The sequence below is a fragment of the Periplaneta americana genome, chromosome 17, assembly GCF_040183065.1.
Source record: "Periplaneta americana isolate PAMFEO1 chromosome 17, P.americana_PAMFEO1_priV1, whole genome shotgun sequence".
Classification (NCBI taxonomy): domain Eukaryota; kingdom Metazoa; phylum Arthropoda; class Insecta; order Blattodea; family Blattidae; genus Periplaneta; species Periplaneta americana.
The window spans coordinates 67,474,703-67,495,942 of NC_091133.1; the positions used below are offsets into that span (position 1 = coordinate 67,474,703).

The 21,240-nt window shown below is 35.1% G+C and overlaps 1 protein-coding gene across 4 annotated transcripts in view; it reads right to left on the minus strand.

The window, feature by feature from the left end:
• Positions 1–263: 263 nt before the first annotated feature.
• Positions 264–21,240, minus strand: part of LOC138693158 (lachesin-like) — a 1,789,721-nt gene continuing 1,768,744 nt past the window's right edge. For all 4 annotated transcript variants that reach the window (XM_069816848.1, XM_069816850.1, XM_069816849.1 and 1 more), the window contains one exon: positions 264–4,270. In XM_069816848.1, the coding sequence (XP_069672949.1) occupies positions 4,005–4,270 (266 nt within the window). In that variant the 3' untranslated portion in view covers positions 264–4,004. The remainder of the gene's footprint in view (positions 4,271–21,240) is intronic.

Here is a 21,240-nt window from a genome sequence, read left to right on the forward strand (position 1 = left end):
TTTTTGATTCAATCATATAAAGATTGAAGGGTTAAAAAAACATATATTTTCAGGAGAAACAAAAAAAAAGTATCTAGCATGGGTGTTGTTGGCACTTAAAGTATGAAATTCATCATGACATTTCTTAAAGCCTTGGTTTTTCTGAACCGACGCATGCGACGTGCGAGGCCCGCCTCGCACAAATCCGGACTACATGAAAGATAGTGAGTGGTTTCTATAACTGCGAGGTGCGCAGTTATAGAAACCACTCACTATCTCTTGCATAGTCCGGATTTGTGCGAGGCGGGCCTCGCACCTCGCACGTCGCATGCGTCGGTTCAGAAAAACCAAGGCTTTAGGGGAACTCGGGAAAACTGAAGTACATTTATAACTTAAATTTCATTATTGAAATACATGTACAAATGCAATTAACTGTGCAAAATGGTTGTTTAAAAAAATACTCTATTGTGGCTGAAGTGTGCCTCTCCTTTAATCTTCTTTTATGTTATTATATCCTGTTTCTTCTCCTTCCCTTGCTTACGTTTCTTCCATGGGGTTACTTCTGAAGCTAAAGATGACTACGTACTGTAACTAATACAAAAATTCACGTGCCAAAGTATTTTTCTCTGAGATGGCTTTTGCCACGTACGTAAGAAGCAGTACTGCCAATCTACTACAGTTTAAAACTGTATAGATAAATATATGAACGGGATATTTGTAAATGCTACCTTCGACAATGATTGTTTTCAGAAAAAAGTCTTTGGATTATGGTTGTTTTAAGAAAACCACCGAAAATTTCCGCTCCTATAACATATCCTATGGTGTTTTTCTTTTTCGTTAACAACTAATCCAGTAGATGGCCGCTACAATACCATGTGCTTAATATCTCAAATTTTCATTTTATGGACTATGATACCTTTTTCAAAAAAAAAAACTTCATTTATACGTACTTGGGCATATAAATAAAGAAAACTCATTATCCCATTTTTTTTAATTTCCATATAGCCTACTCTCTTTAACTAAACAGCAGAGAAACAGACGAACTACTAACAACAGAGGGTCAAGAATTCGCAGGTAAACTTTAAGCATCACATTTAACAAATCCTGAAAAAATGAAGTCTCAATGTCATAAACTCGCAGAGCTTTAAAATCACACATAAAAAGTAATTTCTTTTTTTCTACAAATTAACTTCGGTTGGAATCTGCCGTTATTATTCTCAGCGACGCGCTCCTACTTTCCCAGACTGACATATTGATGTGGTTAAAAATGTTATGCATCATGGCCTTTTCTCTGATAAGTTCCTCTGTTTAAATATTGGGTTGAAATTTATGCTCTATGATACGACCATCACAAATTCAATCTCAATACGAGTGTTATTGACATACTTTGTAATTTCGTCGGATAAGAATAAAATTATTCTTTTTCCGGAGTTCTACTTTCTGGCTTTAGGTACTGCACTGCTTAATGCAATAACCATGAATTTATTGTAGCCATTCTAGTACAACTTACAAATTTGTATTTGGCGTTGGAAGCATCCTGTTCAATTTGGAGTGGAATGACTCTCGCAAAGGCTGGCCTTTCGTCTAGTTGATGAAAATTCAGCCCAAACTCCTGGCAGGAATGTATCAGTGTTAATTTTATAAGTATCTCTTAAGTAATTAATGAATAAATTCAGTTTTCCATCACTGGGCTGAAGGAAAAGTACGCCTTCTACAACTTCTTGTTGAGAAAGAAACGGAAGATAAAAAATTAGTATTAATAATATTCCAACGCCAGAATTCCGGTTATAGTTCATGCACAGATTAAAATATTTCACTTTTCTGCACAAGTTTGTCCTCATTGAAATCGATAACCCTTACTTTCCTATGATGACCAAGTATGACTGATTTCCTCGTAAATAGCCTGCTCAAAATGAACGAAGTCTTTCTTCCGGAAATTTATTCAATTGCCTGTTTATACAGTGCTGAAGAATGCATTGCTATAGGGTAAAGGTTGGTAACACTGTGATGTGAGTAATATTGTGATAGTTCTTTTTGAGAATTTATTACAATTTTACTGAGCGACAGAAGAACCGGTTTTGTGCAGCAACTTGTGCACGAACATTTCCTTAATACGTTGACGCAAAAAACCGAACTTCCTCTCGGTCAGTAGAATTGTAATAAATTCTCAAAAAGAACTATCACAATATTACTCATATCACAATTTACCAACCTTTATCCTAAGTGTACATCATAATTTTCCAGGAAAAGGAAAACGATAAAGGCACGTAACTCTCCTTATGAGGCAAGCATTGTCAAATTTTTGCGTAAACAACCGGAGCCAACTTTTGGAACTTCCATCTATTGGGAGACAGCAGACAAGACCTGAAGTAAGAGACGATACAGGAATAAGTTATTTAGGTTTTTCTGCATATCTAATACAAATTTTTTGCACTCCTATAGCAAAATGTTTCATGAAACCAAAGTACGTATTGATCACATCCTGAATTTGTAAAATTCGTTTATAACTCACTTAGGTTGGGCGAACACTAACAATATAAAGCTTCTTCTGTCAAAAGAGATTTTGCTTGCACCAGAGGTCTCTAAATTCAAAAGCATTTCTATTTGTTTGATTTCAGTTTTATCTGTGGCTAAGGAAGATGCTACTCGTGTTGTGGTACTGTTTCGAGAAATATACGGATGTAGGAAACGACTGTCTATGCAACCAATTAATTAATAAGAGAAAAAAAATATAATACACGCAGAATTTTCTAAAGGAATTAAGATTTAATATGGAGCTAAACTACGAACTTTCATGAGATTACCTTTTGATATTTTTGATTTTTTTGTAATAATATAATCAGTTAGGAAATAGAAAGAAAAATCAATAACAAGGAAAATCATAAGAAATATTACATATTAATACAAAAAGGGTGTCTATTCTAACAGAACAATAAGTTATTTTTCGCCTATTTCCACATTGGTTCAAACCGTTAAATGAATAATAATCAAACAGTGTGTTAAACTGAAAAACCAATTATGGATAAACGATGGTGCATCCGGATAATAGAATGTTTTATCAGGCTAATGGTCAGGCTATATGTTTTTCCTTTATCGTACCAAATCGTGTTAAATAGCGTTTTTGTTGTTTCCTTAAAAGGTGTGCGCCGATCGTATACTAAACTTCGCCTAAACATGTTCGAACAAGCTTGAGAATAGCGTTTTTAACAAAGCAGCTTTCCTATAGGACTATTGGTCGGCGCCCGGTATAAAGTAACATTCCAAGTGATCGTCGATAGTAATACAACAAATCCGAGACAAAATTTGACCTCAACTCATGTATTTCAGATTCTTGCTACGATTGAATAGTGATAAATATCTGAAATTTTAAATTGTGTATTCAGATTTAATTTATTCAGCAGTAGGTCTATAGATTCTACATTCAATATATCAAAAAAAATTTGTAATGGCTAGATACTCTATTTTTTTGCTAAAGGTAACGGAACTGCAGAAAGGGCGATTCTTCCAAGTCTTCAATGACACAACTCGGAGGATGAAATATGTAAAAAGCGTCAGCACTTCGGGGAAAGAAAATCTGAATACACAGTTAAATGTAGCCTATAAAATGTAAATAAGAACATGAAAGTTAATTCTGTAAATCCATACGATATATAACCAATTATATAGAATAGAACATGTTTTGTAAATAATAGAAGTTGTAAAGCTACTGGAGTCTCAACCTATATTTTCCCAATCAATATTACTTGAGCCCTTCCGTCAAAATATGGATTTAGAGCTGCAATTTTTGGGAAGCTGTAACACTGACCAGTAATAACGTCCTACTCACAGGCTAAAAAAAGAGTAAAAGTTATCACAACTCTCATTCCATGTCACACAGATTATGCAAGTTTTGTTCTGTCGGGATGAGTAGGCTCACTTTTATAATAGCATGGACGATAGCGCAGGTATTGTACTCACTGTTACTTCACTGTACACTCGCGCGGGTTAACTTCACGTCCTAACACCTGAGCCGACACTTCGCCTCTTCACAACAAGTGGATGAGGATGAGCACGGCGGCGGTCGCTAGGCGCGAGAAGCCCAACCAGCTGCTGGCAACCGACGCACCGTCCTCGCCGATGTCCCCGCCGTTGGAGGCAGCTCCCGCGGCGCCTCCGTCACCAGATTCCCTCAGAGAGCCCTGGTATCCGTTGTAGAGGTGCTGACCGGTCTCTCCGTCCGCCTCGTTGCTCGCCTCCGAGTCTAGGTCGTCGCGCTCCAGAGCGCTCTTCACCCGGTTCGGCAGTTCCATCTCTGCAGACAAGACATTAACAGGCTATAGCATAATTCAGTGGCGGTTCCTCGGTGGAGGGAAGGGAGGAACGTCCTCCTCACATTTTTCTTCTTCTGAAAGTAAATACCAAATAAAATATGTGCCTTAAAATTCGAGGAAGATTCGATATTTTTTAAGTTCACATCTATAAGTAAACCTTGGTTGATCGAGTTTTTAAACGACTCGCTCATGTGCTATAGAAAACTGTGAGAAGGATGCGAAATTGTTTGTGTGGAGGAAAGCCAATCCTTTCCTCCTTTACTGCAGTTAACACACATAGACAACAGCGCACTAGCGGCCAGAGAAAGAAGCAGAGTTCTAAAGCAAGTAAATGAACGGAGAGGGAGGAGATCCTCCTCTAAATCAGCGCATGGGCGGGAAATAGAAACCGACTGGTCGTGCAGCAAGCTCGCTACCTCTGCTATCTAACGATGTTGCATTCAACCAGACTAACACATCTTGGAGGAGGCACAATAAAAACAGTTTTAACGCAAAGTTATAAAACAACATATAAACTTTTTAAAAATTATAAATGAAAATATATTCCATGTTGAATCTTTCGTACACTACTTTTGACACTTGAATATAAATAATTGATGAAATGACGATCGTACTCGTGTTAATTATGTAAGCATGTGCGGCTTACAGCTGTTTCAGTGCTACTTGACACCATCCTCAGAGCCTTCTGTGTCTCGGCGTCATCTCAACTTCGCTGATTCTCAACCGAAAATATATTATTCATTGCACTTTATATGTATAGGGTACTATTCATGATTTGAAACTTTCGAGGATATTTGAAAGTTAAAGTCGGGTTTGTATAAAACAAAGAGGAAGTAGTTATATGTTAGTATCGTAGATCATTTTGGACACTGAAATTCACTTCAATTCATTGTCTACTAGACAGGACAACATCCAAGTTGTGAGTTTTGTAGAAATATATTTGAAATTGAAAGTACTCCAAACTACATTACTTTTAACATAAAAAATTAATCGGCCAAGGGCAGCTTTGAAAAATAATGGTAGTATGATTTACAAGAACTGACATTCTTCAAAAGTATGTGATACTGAACATGTAAAATGTACATGTGGCAACACAGACCACGTGGGTGAGTGCAGTGTTCTCGCTTTCCTAACAGATTATTTTCCATTCCCACTTCCGTAAAACAGTTCTGGTTACGTGTTAGTAACTGGTCTCTTCCAACACGTATGATGCTGTAATGTACGGGAAAATGCTGCGAGGTTCTGAATTTCCTTGTAACGGTTAATTTATGCAATTATTATTCAACAATGAATGGAAGTGAAAACATATTATATTTTGGACAATTATTTAGGAAACTCAGTTTACAAGAACAGATTATTGCTATACAAAAGGGAACCCAATCCGAACACTATGTGGTCTTACATGTATGTCTGTAGGCTAATTTGTAGCATGTTTCATTCAAGAAGGTGTCATTTTGTGCAGTTAACTTCTTTCCTCCTCTTAAGAAATACGCGGGAGCCGCCACTGGCACAATTATACCACAGTCACGAAGCTCAATATATAGTAAATATGCATTCATATGCTAACCACTAGGATCGCTACTATCGCGTCATTACAGACAATGCGAAATAGTAGCGGCACAGTCTATTGTTCCTAGCACCCTCACAACTCAAACTTCGTGACTGTATATACTTAGACTGTGATTATACGGTCTTCTGCAGTTTTTAACACTGGCTGTCGCTGATCTGGAGTTGCGCTCGGGCATAGGTTCGATTCCCACTTAGATTGATTAACTGTTGGGTTTTTTCCGAGGTTTTTTACAACAGAAAGGCGACTGTCGGGTAATCTATAGTGAATACTCGACCTTATCTCGCCAAATACCATCTCTGATAGTTCGCGTTGAATCTTGCCAAGTTTTATTGTATGCATACCGCCGTTATAATGAAAATCTTTTCAGGGTTTTAGAATTTTATTGATTTATTTTAAAAAATTATTTCAGGTCAAGATGCAGTTTATGTTTTGGTGGAGATGGATTACATTTATATTTATTATTGGATTATTAGTTGAAATTTTATCATCATTCCATCGACGCTAAATAACCCAGTAGTTGATACAGCGTCGTTCAATAACCAAGTAAAAAAAGAACACTTGCTGTTAACGTAGTAGCAAACATGGAAACTTCAAGAATGGGGTACTCATAGGTTTTAATAACGTTGCTTCCATTGCAACAAAGAAACAGCTCTTATACAGAGTGTTTAATTTATTTTGTCCTTCTGAAATAATTTTTATGTTTGGACTAGAATTGAAAATATTTTTTTTAGAAGTTTGTTTACAACAAGGAGCTAACATAAGTATGGAGATTTGGTTCATGTATAGTGGATGGGGGGAAGATGCCCGACTTTTTCTTTGATTAAAAATTTAAGATACTGTATTGTTCATTTACCTTTGAATTTCATATTGAAATATCAAAGTCTGGAAGGTACTTTGGAACTAAGTTTTTGGTACAAAACAGAAAACATTAATTACATTGTTTATAGATACAGGTTTTTTTCTTGCCTGCACTGTAGGCATCTTTCCCCGATAGTCGGGTAAGATGGCAAATGCAGTTAACACATTTACTGATATATGTATTTTACCTGAACTTGGTTTGATACATGTATATAACAAAATTGACTTAATCTAAAGCTCAAGGACACTTTTTCACTCGTTTATGACTACTTAGGAACACAGTCATTGCACATATTTTATTTCCGTGTGTAAGACTCGTGAAATCACTTCTTGCACACAATGAATTCAATTCAGTACATTTTTTGTCATCATTCTTTTGTAGGACGGGTTTAAGTGTACGGTAAGAAATCCCGTATGCTTGCGATGCTCTAAAACAGTTCATACGCTTTGTTATAACATGTTCCATCGCAAGTTGAAGACTGTCCTCATTCCACTGACTTTTATCAGAAGATCTTATGTAATGTTTACACATTCCCTGCAATAAAACAAAAAATAAAACTCTTGCAACAAGTTATCATCTTACCCCGAAAAAAAGTGATCATCTTCCCCAAGTATCGGGGTAAGATTCTAGTATTATGACGCAACCTAAGATGGCGGAACAAGGTCGTTGTTTGTTGTAATACGAACTTTAGAACCTTTACCACAATATCCATTACAAAAGTTTGACAGGTATTGCGAATTCAAGGATTTATTAAATTTGTAACATATCCTTGAAATTGTTTTATAGCAGAAAAATGAGCTGTTTTCTTGCTTTTCTTCTTCTCACAACACGAATACGTGGCAAAATGAGTTAGCTTCCACTCTACAGACATTCAACTGTCTCAGTGATCATGAAGACATGCGCGTGGCGTTCTCTCTTGGAAGAAAGTGAAACTATAAAGAAATAAGCATCTTCCCCCGGTAGTCATCTTCACCCAATTCACTCTAACTGCATTCTTGTATAAGATACAAATGACGTTATCACTTTTTCAAATAGCACCACACAATATAACCATGTTCAATCAATTACGCTCTTTAAGACGAGTTCAAAAATGTATCATAATGCAACCATCCGAAAAAATAGCACAATGAATCCTATGGTGGTATCCCATTTATCTTGTGCACCTCAAATAACTTTTATGTTAGGATTTGTATTGAGAATATTTTTGGGAGTTATTTTACAACAAGAGTCTAAAATAAGTAAAATTTTTTTTTCATGTAACTGCTTTTGTTGCACAAGACACAAGTGACATCATTTTTTTCAAATAGCACTGCATAATTTTTTCATGTTACATTAATTACAGTCTTTCAGATGAATTAAAAAATGTAGCTTTAGACCTTTCTGGATCACGAAATAACGTACTTCCAAAGTGATAATTCTAAATGAGCAGGAAGTCTTGTACACAGCATACTATATGTGAAACAATTTTTTTAAATATATTGTTATCGGGTATTCTGGGACATACTCTATTAAATTAAGTAACTATGGGTATCAAAATGCACCATATCCCCATATAAAAAGGCGTTTAAAAGTAAGGCTCCGCTGCAAAATCTGATTAATTCATGAAGTTAGTAGTGATATTCCGTATGAAAATCTATCTAATGTAACGACAAAATAATAAGAATGCATATTTTAAGGTCGTTAGAGACGCAAGTGTTTTCGCTTAGTAATATAACAGCGTCTGCATACATCAGCAAGTCTTTCTACTGTGTTATTAATCTATGAAGACAACATATATTTCTTTAACTGAAGCAAACGTAGTTTACATGTAATCATTTAAACATTGTTTTTTTCTACTTATTTATTCATTTATTTATTTATTTATTTTTATTTGTTTATTTGTTTAATTTTTATTTATTTATTTATTTACGTATTTACTTTTTTACATATTAATTAATTAATTAATTAATTTAGTTATTTGCTTATTTATTTATTTCTGTTTAATTAATTTATTTACTTACTCATTAATTTTTATTTGTTTATTTATTTATTTATCTATTTATCTACTTGTCTACTTATTTATTTATTTATTTATTTATTTATTTATTTATTTATTTATTTATTTATTTATTTATTTATTTATTTATTTATTTATTTATTTATTACTTAACAAAGTAAAACCAGGAAAATTGTAACTAGTTGTCTAAATAACTATTATTACGCTATAACCACTGTAACTCTGAAACTTATTTAACATTCACAGTATCTGTTGATTTTTGTGCTTTCTTTCGTTATTACAAAATACAGAATTACAGAATGGTTACAAGCCCCCGACAATCCGTGGAAGAACATCGATATGATGGGTTACTGGTATGGTGTTAAATGAGGGTCCTTAAATGTCTCCAAAAGCAGGAAGTCAAACCGATTAAAGTCCGGTGTTCGTACAGGCCAAGGGATGGTAATGCGATAACCCGTCAATCTGTCAGCACATATTGCTCCATTATATGTTCGAATGTTGACTCTCTGATGACTGAGTTTTGAATGAATGCACATTCATAAAAAGCACAAGATCACGCACTCGTGCGCATTGCAAACAGCCATAACAAAAAAATATATATTTCGTAGTACAGTGTGAGACAGAACACATCATATTGCATACTAAAATGCGTTTTAGTGTCCTCTGTGTCTACCATATTATTCTATATAACGTAAGTTCTGAACCACTCTCTATAAAAGAAGAAAGAAAGAAACTTATGTTATGAAATATAGCAAACAAGTATAAAGAATTATATATATATATATATATATATATATATATATATATATAATATAAATCTGAATGGAATCCATGACATCATTCCAAAAATAATTACTTCTAGCATTAAAGGATCTGTGGCAATTCTGAAAAATCATTTATACGGAATATCATAATCCCCCCCTCTTTCTATCCGTTAGTGTGTGATTGTTACATATATATGTACAAATTTATTATTTCTTAAATTTAAGCTCCTAGTTCACATTTCAATTTGACTCATCTATTTTACTGTAATCGTTATTATTCTTATATGTGTATTATTCTATGTTTTTGGCAACCCAGGATGCCTGGGCAGACTATTTCTTGGAAATAAATTATATATTGATGATGTTGTAAGATCCGAATGGATCCCTTTAAGACACTAGTTGGTTTTTTTCTTTTCCATACGGTGTTTTTCAGGCCTCATTTTTTTTACGTGTTTTGGCAAAAATAGAGGATATGGATCCCCGTGTCCCAACCACCAGACAGGTAACCTTGATTTCTCAAAGTTCTCGCATTTTTCCTTGAGTAGTACTCTTACTATTCAATAAAATTATTAATTATTTTTAAATTTAAAATCGAGAGAGGGGAAATTTTCCTATTCTAGCCTCACCCCCCCCCCCAAATTAACGCCTCTGGTTTACCACTTCATCAATTTCCTGCTATTTGGGCAGACATGTCTTTGGGCCAATGTTTTGATTGAGATTGAAGAATTTTTCACCTCCTAAGACTGCGAAAACTCTGGCGGATGAAGTAGGAGACAAAGTATACAAGTAAGGAGTGTAGAAAGTCAGTGAGATACATTGTATCCTAATTAAATAGCAGATAAGTACTGGAACCAAATAAATTACCTCAATCATTGTCACTAAAGGGACAGATATTAGATGGCATCGAGTGTTTGGATTATCTCGGGTGTTAGCTCTTATTTAAAAAGTGGAAGGTCAGTCTCTCCCGTAGTAGGTACTAGATAGTAGCAATTAGGCACTATCAAATTTCACTGACGTTCTAAACTTATGTTGGAGGGAGGAGAGGGTCTACATTCAGAGTTGTATGTCTGTAGCGTTTGGTAGTGGAGCAAGCCATTAAAGGAGTTACGTGCTGGCAGTTAGTGCAGTCAGGAGGTCAGTTATAAGAGACAAGATGGCAGAGTGCTGGTAGCTTTGCTACAGGAGTCTCTCCCGGAGTGGATGGCATTAAGAGAGATATATAGTAATTAGTTTACCGAAGGTCAAAGGAACCGTAAAGGAATGGGGGTGGAGACGGTTTTGGTTGGAACCGGTAGAGGCGCTTCCTTGCAAGAAGAGAGAGAGAGACTTCTGAAGGAAGGTTGACACTATGATGAAAGGAATCTAGAAACTCCTCAATCACTTTGGAATCACATAGCCAGTCTCTCAAGTTCCTATCATAGAATACAAAACAGTATTTTGAATACGTATGTATAATTTAATCTCGGTTCAGTTTTCTGTGAAATAGCATTTTGGAATAAGGTTACTGCTCACCTTGTATTGAATCTGTGTGTACTGTCGCCTTCATACCGTGATACCCATCCAAACCGACTTGAATACAAAATCTATTCAACTTTGAAGTGTATGTTGTAAATGATTTCCCACCCAATTAGCATTCAAATATCTTGTGTACGACATTTACTGGCTGTTTCATACACAATGTTACAACACTGTTGCCTTCATTCAAATCTGTAAACAGTTCGTATACTAATTTAAGGCAATTTTCAGGCTGACTTCAGAAAAGGAAAACAACTTAATGAGATGGTCATTAGTGTCGGAAGTGTGAGAGTACATTCGAATGCAAATAAGCAGGTGGGTGTTCCATTAACGACTGGCAAAGATATAATATACTTTTGCAGAAGTATTGATCTATTGAAGGTTATTTTCAGATTCCCTTCAGGAAAGAAATCAACCTCATGACCTAGCTATTACTAGTAGAATGTGTGTTATTAGGTAAATGAAGTAGAATATCTGCTACAAATTCAAATGAAGAGACTTAAAATCCTAACAGGAAGCAAAGGCCAATGTTGCAGAAATTCTTCTATTAATTTATAGTACCAAATTATGGAACCAATATAGCAAAGGAAATAAAACTAATGAGATAGAATAGAAGAGAATGAACCAGAATAAAATGCAGTTGCAGTACTAGAGAAGAGGAGAGGAGCTGTGAGGGAGTGTCGGGGTGAGAAGAGAAGAGAAGAGAAGAGAAGAGAAGAGAAGAGAAGAGAAGAGAAGAGAAGAGAAGAGAAGAGAAGAGAAGAGAAGAGAAGAGAAGAGAAGAGAAGAGAAGAGAAGAGAAGAGAAGAGAAGAGAAGAGAAGAGAAGAGAAGAGAAGAGAAGAGAAGAGAAGAGAAGAGAAGAGAAGAGAAGAGAAGAGAAGAGAAGATGGAATGTAACAATAAATTACAAGAGAATACAATGTAACACATATCGATGAGAAGGTAATAAAACATTAAAAAATGCAATAGACTAAAATAGAATGCAATAGAAGAAAAAAGAATAGACATAGTACAATATAATGGAAGAGAATACAATAGAACAAAATGGAATAGACTCTGAATGCAATAAAACAAAATAGAATGGAATTGAATAGAATACGATGGAACAAAATAGAATATCCTGGAAAATATAATGCTATAGATCAACATAAAATAAAATAGAAAAAATTGAGGAATGGAATGGGAAAAATAAGAAAGAAAAAGGGGACGTAATAGAACTACAGTAAAATGGAATAACAAATGCAATATAGCTAAATGAAATGGTATAGAATACAACTACAATTGAGTAAACTATAATAAAATACAACAGAACGTGATGGTGTTGAATAGAATGAAAAGAATAAGGCCTACATCAAAACCATAGTCTAGAATATTTCACCTATTCCTTCATGAAACATTTTTTTTCTTAATCGTTACCTTCAATATTAAATTTTCTAAAATTTTTTGATTAAGGGAAAACTATATTCTGAAGGGAGAGGTAAAAGATCCTAGATTATGTTGTTGATATAGGTATATAAAACATTCCAGTAAATAATCATGCAGATTATATTTAATTAATTGTATATTTTATTATGACAATGCTTTACGGTTCTAAGAAAAAAATATGCAAATCTGATATTATTTTTACTGATTATTATTATCTAATTTAATATTCTGAATAGTGTTTTATAAAGTGCAATATATGTAAAGAATGTAACAAAAGTTTCTGTAACAGTAAGTTAAAATTAATCTCTTTTATAGTTTCCATTTTCTCAGGAACCATGACCAAATTTTATGGTGTAGAATTTGGTACTACTTGATTGTGGTGTGATGCAATCCTTTATTAATAATTTGGCTGAAAATGTGATATTTACCATCAAATATTTGAAAAAAAAAATTTACTGTACCAGAAACTTTTGTTACACTCTGTATATTAAGCATGAAAAATGTTGTTCATTAAGCTTTTATAGTAGTTAAGATAAAGAATTTCACTACATTTTTGCAGGACAATGATGTACCTCCCCCCTTAAGGAAGTTAGAAGTGTGAATCTATAGTGACTACTGACTAGCTTTGTAGCCTATATTAAAGATATTTCTGATGACTCTTAAAGATGTAATATTTAGAGAAGCGTAATGCGAAGTATAAAAGAGAAATAGAAACGTTCAAAGTGATGGTACAGTAAATCAAGGCCGCTTAGACTTTGAGAAGTACAGGAAGTTAAGCTACATTAAATGGTTCCCTTCTCTATTTAAATCCATTCCCAATTTGTTTGAAGATAGCTGGAAGGCCCGGCGAAATATGGCTCGTGCTCGATACAAAACGTAGACCAACTTCTGAAGACAACGGTGTCAGAACTTTCTCGCTCTGCTCAAGTCTGTAATAACGAAGTAAGGATTTCCTCAAAATCCCTGTCGATTCCGCTGGAAACCAATTTCATTTTATAGCTGTAGGTATTTTCAAGTACTTTGAAAAAGTTTTGCCTTCAGCACACACAAGAGCAATTTTGTTGAACAGTTCGTAGCCCCTATTTCACTTTCGTTAGTTTCATATGTTACGTCTAAAAATAACGGAATCTATATCGGAAGACCCTCTACACAACAGATCGCTACCAGTAACAGATTTTTATCTCTCCAAATACATTTTAGTATTGCTTTTTCTCTACCCTTCCTCTTTCTGAAGTATAGGTTAATAGTCTGTTAATTTTACCTATTCACATAGGACAAGTGTATGTATAAGTTCGACATGCACTGCACCTTGAATATTTTTCTCAGAAATATGGATAATGCTGTAAATATTCATTACTGATTCCTTTTTCAGACATGTAATGCTCTAGTGACAATGTTTGGTTAATGACATGATGACGTCGATTAGTAACGATGGAATCTTACCTTCTTTTTTTATTTAAAAATTCAGTAATCTTTATACTTATTTTGTTACGCTATTATTTTTCTGTAATATGTTAGTATTCTGTTCATTAACTTTTCGTTAAATTTTCACTATTTGTATAGGTATTATTATGCAAATCATAGAAACCTGCAGAAAAGTATATTCTATTATCCATGTGCTAAAAAGGATAAATGTTCATCTTCCCTCTTGCTTAAAAAAGTCCCTTGTGCAGACGCTTGTATTTCCCTATTTTGACTATACTGACATTTTACTGACTGACCTTTCCAGCGACAAAAAACGAAACTTCAACGTGCTCATAATTTGTGAGTACGTTTTGTAAGCAATGTTCGTAAATATGATCATATTACCCCATCCTTGGAAACAATAGGTTGGCTTAAACTAGATAAGAAAATAAATTTACATTCACTTCTCCTTCTCTTCGATATCTTGAACTCTTCTATTCCTTCGTACCTGTCGTCTCGCTTCACTTACCTTTCCTCCCACCACAATCTGAACACACGCTCTCGCCATGAAACAATACTAACAATACCATCCCATCGCACCTCCTCATACTCATCCTCTTTCACAATAGCCCTGCCAAGACTCTGGAATTCGTTACCTGCTAGCATCAGGGACTGTCGAAATAAAATTGAATTCAAACGGAAACTTATTAGGCAGTTGGTCAGTAATTGAGACTCGTTCAGACATGGTTTCTTGTAAATAGTTCTCTTAATCTATCACAAAATATTTCAATATCCGGTAATTTCATCACTATAGATTTTTGTTATTGTAGGTTTAATTTGTAATTCAGTAAATACAAAAATATTCTTTGTTCTTAACATCTATGATAAAATGTCAAGCTTCCATTAATCAGGTAATCTTGTCGTACTTTAATTTTTATTGTAACTGTAATTGTAAATTTAATATTAACTGTAATTTTATTGTTCATATTATAGTTGTAATCCCCTGGTAGAGGGGCAGAGAAGGCCTGACGGCCTTATCTCTACCAGGTTAAATAAATAAATACTTCTAATACTGCTTTGTGACCTGGTAGAAGGTCTTATGGCCTTAACTCTACCAGTAAATAAATAAATACATTATCATTATTATTATTATTATTATTATTATTATTATTATTATTATTACTTACAAATGGCTTTTAAGGAACCCTCAGGTTCATTGTGTCGCCCTGGTCCCTAACCTGTGCAAGATTAATCCACTCTCTATCATCATATCCCACTTCCCTCAAATTCATTTTAATATTATCGTCCCATCTACGTCTCGGCCTCCCCATAGGTATTATTATTATTATTATTATTATTATTATTATTATTATTATTATTATTATTATTATTATTATTATTAATATTACTTATTTGTATATTTCTGAATTTATGTTACCTTCGCCAGGGCTATTACCATATTTTAATAATTTCAATGCTGTGTCTAATTTTTTTAATGTTATGTCTTAATAATAATTATTATCTGTGCCATTTGATCTTTTTTCCCTTCTTCTACATTATTAGTTGTATTCAATATGTTTTATAATATCCTAAACATGTACGGTATGTCTATTGTTCTTAGAATGTAAGTGGACACGAAATTAGAGCAGCGGAAATGAAATTCACGAGAAAAACTGCAGGTTACTCTTGGTCAGACTACAACACTACAGCTGACAAGAGCGTTTTTGGCGTGTGTCCTAGAGTATTGTACCCAGTTTGTGAGCACGTTGCCAGTGCAGCTGAGAATGGTACCACTTCCTATACACGTCACATCAGCCATTTGGCAAACACAGTTGTCAGACTGACTACGGTAAAGGTAAGACACTAGCACTTAACGTTCCCATTACTTATTTCACACGCCAAAAACGGTGACGAGGACTGTAATACAGAAATAGTAGCAAATGATCCGAGTCTTGAAAAAATTGAAAATTACAAAACAGTACATCGAGCATATAGACAACGACAAAGGGCAAACTGCCCAAGATTAAAAAAGAAAGAAAGAAAAAAAAAAGGACTATAAATCAATACGAAGATAATGACGAGACGACCTATGAAGAAACTACTGGACTAAAGCCTAGAGTGAGAAAGGAACAGGCCAACAACTGGCCTAGCTTCATGACAGTTAAACCATAATAAGGATCCTTTTTGTTCGTTTCGTTTCTAGACAATTTCTTCTTTTTCCTTCAAAATCCAGCATTCTCCAATCTTCCCTCTTTTCCGTTAGTTTTCTCATACGATCCATATATGTTAATGTTGTCTATCACCTGGTAACTTCTCCTGCCCCAGATTTTTCTGCCATTCACCAGTCTTTCCTGTACATCTTTCAGTAGGCTACTTCGTCTTGGCCTGTAACCCAGCCAATTGATTTTTCTCTTCCTGATCGGTTTGAGGTAGTACATAGATGAACTCAACATTTATTTAATTTATTTTGGTTAAATAGCGTTAGAGAAGACATAATAACGAACAACAAAAATAGTCTACAAGCCTAATTGTTATAATATACTGTTTCAGAATTAAGAGGATGATATGTATGAATTCGAAATGCGCTTCACAAAGGAACACACAACTATTAGATCGGCAGAATACTGCATCGGACAGTCTGTCTCGTACAAGACGGTTTTGTCTCAGACGGTTCGATGTCACGGTGATTACACGCCCGTTCCGGAACGAACGTCCGGTGCAGTATTCTGCAGTCTCATAACAATGCATGTAATCACCATCACACCGAACGGTTCAAGACAAACCGGCGTGTCCGAGAAAGAATGTCCGATGCAATATGCTGCCGACCTTGAGGTGCGTACACACGTAGCGAACGAACAATAAATGAATGATGAAGCAAAACTTCGTTGTTCGTTCGCTGTTCGGAGCAAAATACAAATCATCAACAAATGGTCAGAGAACATTCGCGTTCGCTGATTATCCGCAATAACAGCAGACGAAGATATATTTATAGCAAGTGTAGCCGTTGTTATTATTATAAGCAGTTTAACAAAACGAAATTTAAAAAACAAAAGGCGAAGGTGGCAGACGCCACTCTACGAAAGTCGCAATCGATATAGAGATACTGACTTGCTTCATGATTTACGTCGAATTGAATCGGGACAGTTTCACAACTTCTGTCGCATTTCAGAAACAGATTTCGAAATATTACCGTGGAAAATATGGCCATAAAATTTCCGCTTCCTATATACAGCGTAAGTGTAAATGATTTCCCTGATTACGAAAATTATTTGTGGACAAACGATTCAACGTAAAAAATTTTTAAATATTACCAGTGTATGGAGAAACTCTCCAAGTTTTTAAACATACCTTATAGGTGCTCGATATGGGCTACACTTGTGTCCCTGCAGACATCAAGCCGGTAGTCCAATTCGTCCCACACATGGCTAAGTGTATCCATATCGATTGCAGCGATGGTGTTGATGATGCGGGCGCGTGACTGGCAGATTTTCCGGTAATGGAGGTACAAAAACAGTCTTTAACGTACCCCCACAGGTAGAAGTCACACGGTGTTAAGTCAGGGGAACGTGGAGGCCAGGACAAGAGATGCATGTCGTCTTTTCGTTGCAATTTCCAAGTCCAAGGTGTACGGCCTTTTCTTTTTTCTCGAACCCACCGTGTCAGGACATGTTAGAAGAGTGGCTGATGCCACAGCTGGAGAGTGATAGTGCTGATTTCATATAGCAACAAAATGGCGCTTCACCTCATTTCCACAACGAAGTCCGGACATTCCTGAACGACCGATTGCCAAACAGATGGGTTGGTCGCGCGAGGAGAGACGACATGCAGCTCTCGTCCTGGCCTCCACGTTCCCCTGACTTAACATCGTGTGACTTCTACCTGTGGGAGTGACTCTGTTTTTATACCTCCATTACCGGAAAATTTGCCAGAGCTATGCACCTACATCATCAACAACATCGTTGCAATTGATATGGATACACTTAACCGTGTGTGGGATGAATTGAACTATCAGCTTGATGTCCGCAGGGTCACAAGGGAAGCCCATATCGAGCACCTATAAGATATGTTTAAAAACTTGGAGAGTTTCTCCATATACTGCTATATATAAAATTTTTCTACGTTCAATCGTTTGTCCATAAATAATTTTCATAATCAGGGAAATCATTCATACTCACTCTGTACATCAATAAGTCTGATGATAGCTTCTTTAGTCCACTCCAGTTTCGACATCCTGTTGGTGAAATTAAATTAACCGCTGCGTTCTGCCACGAATTGCAAACAAATGACAAATCCCGTCCACAACGAATACCAACTTCCTTTGATGTAGGCCTGCCGACAAGCGACGGATCACTACTGAAGGCAAATCAAACGATCGGTTTGCATTTACTGCGTCGTCCACACGTTCCGATTTCAATCAGCGAATGCATTCGTTTGTCGTTCGTTCGTTCGTTGTTCGTTCGCTACATTTGTACGCACCTTTAGATGTCTCGTCCCACTCGAACGGCGCACAGAATGCAATTTATCATAATGTTGAGTTGTTCCTCGTTGATTATTAGGCTTCGTGTACGGGAATAATTTAAATTCTTGGCCCTACCCTTTCCTGATGCTACTGATTAAATTAGCAGAGTAATATTTTTGTATGGGTAGATTAATGCTGAAAAGGCAAGAATGTCCTGCGAAATCTTTTCCAATACTATCCTAGTCACAAATTCAATTATTTTTCTTTAATTGTAACTCGGGTTCTCCATTGCGAAAATTCAACGTTCTGCCGTTGAGTAGATACACAATTCAGGGACTTGTAAAATAAAATGTATTCAAATTACTGGGATACATGTAATGACGGATGTTTGGTGTTTACTTTAATAATTTCTGCGGCAATTAAATGCTGTAATACGACCAAGAAGATTTTGTGCACCCCTGTAACATAATCTGCTTTATGTCAGGGTAATGTAGCGGTGTAAAATGATGGAATTACACTTCACTCGGAGAGGGACAAATTGCAGAGACTATTCTGTACTAAACAGGAAAGTAATTAATTGTATTACACGGTTTAAATTGTTTATTTACTGAATTATTCTAGTGACATTGTGTGCGCGGAAACGTCAAATGACACAAAAACGACGTGTGATACAAGTCACACTTCACCGAGTGACGGATATCAAATCTAAACCGTTATTTTTGGTGAATACAGAACGAGACACAGTAGGAAAAACACAATTATATCATAGAAAAAGTTATTAAAATAGTTGTCGCAATATGATACAGATACTTCAGGCCACGAAAGAATGATTTAGAGAGAGCTGTTCTGAACACCAGTTCCAAAAATATCTACAAAGTAAGAGAATTTTAAAATAAAGGCGACTTGTCGTGTACAAACTGAGTTGATATCTTTACAAACGTTGCACTAGAAAATTCTGAAAACCTCTGTTAAATAGTTAAAACTTCTCAAAATGTAAAACTGACTTACCAATGTGATATTATTGCTTATTTCTCATCAGAATCCCATATAAATCTTAGTCTGCATTGAAATTAAATTGAATGAGCTACGGACTAACGAAACCAAAGAATTGTCCACACGAATTTTGGAAGGAAAATGCAAGGACTGACGAAGTTGAGAAAAATTTTATCAATGAATGTTAGGAACAGCGATACAAAACAAAATAATAAAATTTGAAAATTTAGATACTCTAGAATAAATAAAGCCACTCAAGATGAAAATCCAGAAATATTATTTGAGTTGACATAATCAGAAATGAAGGAATTTGGAAAAGAAGAGACAATATGATGTCAGAAGGAACAAACTATCTAAAGTGTAAATTTAATTACCTTCAATATATTATTTGAGATTTTAAGAAGGAACTTTGAGCGAAATATACAAAAACATACCAAAAAAAGATTAGTGAAGACTTTAGAATAAATCTCAACATCAATTTAATTAAAAGAAGACCAAGTCAAAAAATAAAGAAATTTGTTTTTCGCCAAAGTAAATGAAATCAATATAATAAAATAAAATCTTAAGAGCATTATTCCTTTAATAATTTTGAGAGAAAAGGAAATAATATGGTAAGAAATAAAAGGTATACAAATAAAAACTTCACTTATTTATTGGAGGATCTATTGCCTAAACTGAAGTAGAATAAGATGAATCTGTTGAAGACTAACTATGGCAAACTAAAAATAGTAAAAAAATACTACTATTTGCAAAGTTTCGTAGCTCTTCTGGACTTCAATACAAGCTGTAAGGACAGTGATACAGTTATGAATCCCAATACCATTAAGGAAATGACAAATGTAAGCGAAATTCAGACTTTTGCCCATGACACACCTTTAGAATATGTCTCGAATAGTATACATATCTCTCGACGAAATTCAATCGAGGACTGTTTTTCCAAAACTTGCTTTCTGCAAAATTGCGATTTTTCAGGAGACGCAAATAACTCATTGGAAAAATTGTATGTAAACAAATAATATCCAAATTCTATGTTAAACACTTCTTTTTTAGACAGTATTTGGTACAGATACACAACAAAAGCAAAACATGTATCGTTTTCTTAATTATATACCACACAAAATTCCATTTTGCTTATTTCTGCAGAGAGTGAGTTTTGGAAAAACGATACTTTATCCTTGCAGATCAACTCCGATAAGAAAATAATGATAAGGTGCAGATTAGCTTGAAAGAAGTATTAAGGTCGTGTTCCAAAGCTCAAGTTCAGACTAACACGAGTGACTAGAAACTAGGTGACTTGTAAACTACACACTAGGTAGCTTTAGACATGTTCGTTCGAATCATGGTCTTCTTCATAGACTATTTTTCTAAAAAACTATGACATCATGGTGAATTAAGAAGACAAGTGTTCTAATGCAATTTCAATTATAAGTTATGTGGAAAAAATAAGGACCTAATATTACAATAATTAAAAAATTGGTACTAACATTGTCAATGTTGAAAGTTAACGCGTTATTCTAAATTATGCTTTCATTATACTTCGAAAACATCTTCAGACTTCATAGCTCCAACTATTGATGATGAGGCATCCATGTTTATTTAGTGAACAAGTCACAAATCAATCAAGCATTTTCATTTTCTAGCTACTACGGACTTGATTGCTATGCATTATGCAGTTTTGGATCATGATTTGTTACGTTCACATCCTGATATTTATAGGCAATCGACAAGGAAAACTCAGTGCGCAGAAACCAGCGGGCGTGACTGTCTCGCGCACATGACGTATGCTCCCGTTCCCAGCATGCAGGAGGACGCGAGGAGTCCGAGCTGAGTTTTACTTATAGGATACCTATAGTTCACTTCAGCTGCAAATATAGCTTTCGGACACGGCCTAAGTATTGGAATTTGTACTTCTAAATAGAATTCAAATTCAAGAAGCCAGAACTGAAGCTACGTTAAACACACGG